The sequence below is a fragment of the Penicillium taxi genome (assembly GCF_028828555.1).
Source record: "Penicillium taxi strain IBT 34144 chromosome Unknown utg000002l_segment0_segment0, whole genome shotgun sequence".
Classification (NCBI taxonomy): Eukaryota; Fungi; Ascomycota; class Eurotiomycetes; order Eurotiales; family Aspergillaceae; genus Penicillium; species Penicillium taxi.
In genome coordinates this window covers 1-4,958 of record NW_026643204.1, presented here as the reverse complement: position 1 = coordinate 4,958, position 4,958 = coordinate 1, and the positions used below count along the sequence as shown (strand labels likewise).

Genomic DNA, 4,958 nt, shown 5'->3' with positions numbered 1-4,958 from the left:
CAACTCCGTCAGGCTGACTAAGGCATATGATATCGGAGATCAGAGTTACTTTACATAGATGAGACAGGGGGACAACGCCTCCTTGGGCCAAATAAGATTTTCCCGGAAACTTACACCGATGGCTGCAAGAAACCAATCTGTTCTAGTCACGGTCCCTGTGCGGGGGCAATCAGAACAGCCGATAACAGAACAGCCGATCCAATCGCCGATCAGGTACCGTACGGATACAACAAGTATACCGTATTACCGAAACATAATACCACCTACGAGTTATTGACTACAATCAACCTGCCTGCTTCTCCTGTGTCACATCTTAACAAATGCTAATCGTAAAATATTCTTGCTCCACGCTTCTGCCATTTTCTCAATTTCCTCAGTATGCCCGATATTCAAGCACTGGCAATGAATCTTCTCAAAGCCAGTCCTGCTCGTTACTCGTCCGATTCTGAGGCAAATGAGGAAAACGAGCAGTTCCTACCGCACGTCCCAGGAGTTGAGCAATGGCCAAAAGTTCCTAAACCTCGAACAGCGTTATCGCGGGCTTGCTGGATCGCAACTGTGCTGAACTTGTTACTGTTTCTGGTTTCTGTATATATACTATTCGACTCGCATCACCTACTGCAAGATCTTCGACAGAACAAAAACAACAAATTGGTTAGAGAGGTGGACTTTTTCTGTGAGCTCTGCCCCATGCGCTGCTTTCCAAAATAGAAGCGAAGTTTTTTTTGCGGTTCTACAACCGTGGGCTAACCAAAGAGATGAACACAGCCCCTTTCCTCGATCAAATCAACATCCCCCTCCGCGATGTCAAAGTCAACGGCAGTCTTCTGGATATGGACGACTCTATCTTCCGGGCCCCGCCTTCACCTGAAGTAGATCGCGCCTGGAACCGCATTGGCAGCCTCACACCTCATGTCATGAATGGAGACGATGTTGTGCGGCTAGGTAAGGATCCTACCAAGACCGCCCGCTTCACCGAGGACTTTGGCTTTGGCCCGGATGCGCACATTGCTGAGTTGGACGTCTTGCACACAATTCACTGCCTTAATGCTATCCGCCGGGATGTTCACTGGCGCCATTACTACATCGAAAAGTACCCTACCGGCGAGTTCCCAGAGCTACACCGTATACACACAGACCACTGCCTGTATGTCGTCCTACAAAATTTAATGTGCTCCGCTACACTCGATGTGGTCACCCAGCCCTGGGTGCACGGCCAGCTACACCCGTTCCCCGACTTTAGTATCAACAAAAAGTGCCGCGATTTTGGGGCGATTTTGGAGTGGCACGAGAAAACCACGGTAGGTGATCTGGAGGCGTATTCAGCGCTACGTATGCCTGAGGGTCATGTACCTTACGAAATGTCGGAGGAATTTTATCGGGCTTTTGGGGTTGCGGACGGGGAGGACGAGCATCATCATTGACTTTTTGTGGCTACTATGCTCCGTTTTTATTGTTTTGCGTGGGTAGTACAGAATTCTACTGTTTGACGCTATACTTGTCCAACCAATGGCTCTAGATACGTGGATCTTCATCCAGCATGAGAAGTCTCTCCAACATTTTTTAATGCTTCCAAGGATCTAGTGTCACGCTATTCAAATGTCAAGTGATTTTTGGATTTTGAAATATACATACTATGTACAATATTAGGTGTGAGGATATACCCACATGTGCATACCAACTTTAGATGCGGGTGTCTAGTACACACTACTAGTGTGTAAATGTTAGGTATTACCTACCTAACATTGTTCGAACCTTGGAAGGCGACATCAATTCAATTCTTTGAAGTCTAGCGCTGTTTAGGCTGGAGTGCTTATATCCATATTCTAAGTCATTCAATATTGAAATTCTGTCGTTGAGGGACACCCACCCGCCACCTGGGCGAGCTTCAATCGATGCATATGTACCTAATCATTCAAAGTCACCTTCCAACAGTTAGCTGTTATTATGAAAAATGTCGATTGATCGAGTATTGGAATATATATTCATGCTTTCCAATGTTTTGAAAGTAAAATGTGTCCTAAATTTTTGATTGTACGCATTTTCCAGAAACATTCTTTAGCACTGGTAATCGTGAGGACTAAAAGTAATTCGTCTGTCAACAGATATATATAAGGAGTTTATCAACATTTGAATTGATGTACATATGTATTCACTATGTATTCTCTATGTAAATACCCAGTAGTATGTACTACATACGTATTGTTATATAAATCTTTAAATTGTAAGTTATGTATGTATGTATGTATGTATGTATGTATGTAGAGCCTCCACAACTATGCACATGCGCATGTGGTCTCCGCCCATATATATACACCAATGTTTGGTATAGCACGAACCGAAGTGCTTGAAACATTTCCAAGCTTGTGGGCTGTACTGTCTATGTATGCCTAAGCCAAACCCACTCCACCTGCCTCTGACCGTCCGAGACGGATAAGGAAAATTATCACTGTCATCGCTCCACACAAGACTGCTGAAATCAGGTATGGCATACCCAGCCAGGCTCCACCCATGTTCATGCCCCACCGAAAGGCCCATGCCATCATGGGGCCCGCCAAGAGAGAGCCGAGAGTATCCATAAGGCCTAGGGTGCTGTATAATGCGCCCATCATTGTTGGCTCCATTAGGGAGCTGATCAAGCTTCGAGCAAATGTGCCGAATCCAGATCCTGTGGTATAGATCGCAATTCCTATTAGGTTTCACTAGCATTAGCCGAGGGAAAATCCCGAAACGTCCAGAGTGGGGAAGAAGAGAGCGGAAGTTACCAAACATGGTGAGCCCGACTACCGGGGCAATCCCCATGATCCCAAACCCTATAGTGATGGCAAGGATGCTCACCCGAGCGAGGTAAAGGTCCTTCTTTCGCGGTTCTCGTTCGAAGCGTTTGCCTATTGTGCGGTCTACCCATGGAAGAATGAGCAGGAATTGAAGCAGCTGGGCTACAGCTCGAAAGGAGAGGAGCCAGCTTGTCTGATGAAGGGAAAACAGTCAGCATGTAATTTCAACTTTCTGCCTCTAGAGGGAAGGCAAGTAGGTCTCTCTCGCCACACCTTTGCAATCGGCCAAGAATATCGATTGGATATATACTGTAGGAGAAAACCCATAGAGTCCCGGGCAAATGTCGAAATCAGAAAGGAAATCACGAGAAGTGCGATGTTCTTCTCCGTGAAGATAATCCGCATACTTTTTTTCAGGCTGTGAAACAGGAAAATAAAGTTTCCGGCCTCTTTGAGAGGCGGTTCTAGCGATTCATCATCGTCGCTTATGCTTGGGATCTCGGTATATTGGGTTTTCTGTGCATGGAGAGCAAAATCATTGGTCTCCGGCATGTACCAGGAGAGGAGAATGGAGATAGCACCGCAGGCGGAGTTCAAGAGAATGGGAACCCAGAGATTTCGTTTCATTAACAATGAGGCAATTGGGGGAGCGATTATTTCGGCAATGATCACCGCAGCATTGAAATACATGAAGATCTGCGATCTGATTTTGAGTACTTCGAATTAGTGGTCGCGATGGAGAAATCCCTTCAGGGAAAGACAGCTCACCTCTTGATCTCTGGCGTCGAGTCAGTAATGATCATCATACTAACTGAGCCGGCAACATTGCTTCCCCCTCCGACAAGGAGAAATAGAGATGATAGCCACATCGCTTTGATTGGTAATCCAAACCAACCTATGTTAGAGAAAATAATCAGCGCACTACCTTTGATCAAGAAATTCGATTCGATAAGAAAGCATTAACCCACAAACAATCAAAACCCAGGACATTCCAGCAAACTGCCCCACAAAGCTCAGAGTCATAATCAACCGCCTTCCGTACTTATCTGCAAGAATTCCATATGGTAACGCGAGGAAAAGTCCGGGAATATTGTCGAAGAACGACTGCCATCCAAGTAGCTGGGCCAGGGCAGCCTGAACAGGTTCTTCCTTGCAGAGATGCTCGGGAATCTCCTGTGTTGACACCGGCGACTGAGAATCTCTATAGTACTGCTCGCATATGATTGACTCCAACAGGCGGAGTTGCGGTGCAGCGCTGATGAAATAACCAATGCCCATTAATAAGTAGATCAGAGTACAGTAGATAGCAGGACGCCAATAGACAGTGCTAACGCCATCGTCTTGATCCGATGTTGGGTGCATTGGGAACTGAACACCTAAGGGACGCTCGGGCTCATCAAGCGTTTCGTGATCGGTCATTCTTGTAAAGTAGGATTGAATGAATGGGAAAGAAATCTTCTCAGCACAGAAAAAAAGCCAATATTCTGCAAAGGAAAAGAGGGATTTGGAGGATGTTGAACTAGGGGGAGATTGCGTGAGCACTACTAGACGCTAGTAGAGTTGATTAATACAAAATTAGTACGATACAAGAAAACAGGTCATGACATACCATTACATACAATAACCATTTTTTCCCGTGCCGTACGGAGATCCGACGGCCCCCCCGTCCGCCCGCCCGCATTCTAATGCCAACTTCGGTCTCCAGGTTGCATCTGCGCCAGACTTGAGAAATGTGTATCTTGCATTCTTTATCTCGATCAAATTTTGTACGTAATGGCAATCTCGCCACTGGCAAAGAGCAGTTGAACCGAGGTTTAGCCGTTCACCGCGAGACTTAATCCTAAATTTGGAAATGTTAGCTGTTCCCCTACCACTTCTACAGGAACATCAACACTAGACGCATCTTGTCTTTCACTCATCCATACCCCCAAGTTCTATCTTTGCCAACATTCTTTTTCTTGGAAACTTAAGCCCACAGAGCTATGCTTGGCAAAGTAGAGACTGGCTATGCTCGAGTATCCTCAAGTGATGCAGGACTGGACGAACTTAGGGTATTAGGGTATTAGGGTATTAGGGTATTAGGGTATTAGGGTATTAGGGTATTAGGGTATTAGGGTATTAGGGTATTAGGGTATTAGGGTATTAGGGTATTAGGGTATTAGGGTATTAGGGTATTAGGTA

At 45.8% G+C, this 4,958-nt stretch overlaps 2 protein-coding genes across 2 annotated transcripts; one reads left to right on the top strand and one right to left on the bottom strand.

The window, feature by feature from the left end:
- Positions 1-378: 378 nt before the first annotated feature.
- Positions 379-1,424, top strand: N7495_001964 (oxidase ustYa family protein; the record flags this gene model as incomplete). The annotated part of the gene is made up of 2 exons (XM_057204634.1): positions 379-654; positions 759-1,424. The coding sequence occupies 2 exons, from the start codon at positions 379-381 to the stop codon at positions 1,422-1,424; spliced, it is 942 nt and encodes a 313-aa protein (XP_057065241.1).
- A 966-nt stretch (positions 1,425-2,390) lies between these two features.
- Positions 2,391-4,196, bottom strand: N7495_001963 (MFS general substrate transporter; the record flags this gene model as incomplete). The annotated part of the gene is made up of 5 exons (XM_057204633.1): positions 2,391-2,689; positions 2,766-2,970; positions 3,144-3,480; positions 3,546-3,672; positions 3,746-4,196. The coding sequence occupies 5 exons, from the start codon at positions 4,194-4,196 to the stop codon at positions 2,391-2,393; spliced, it is 1,419 nt and encodes a 472-aa protein (XP_057065240.1).
- Positions 4,197-4,958: the final 762 nt, after the last annotated feature.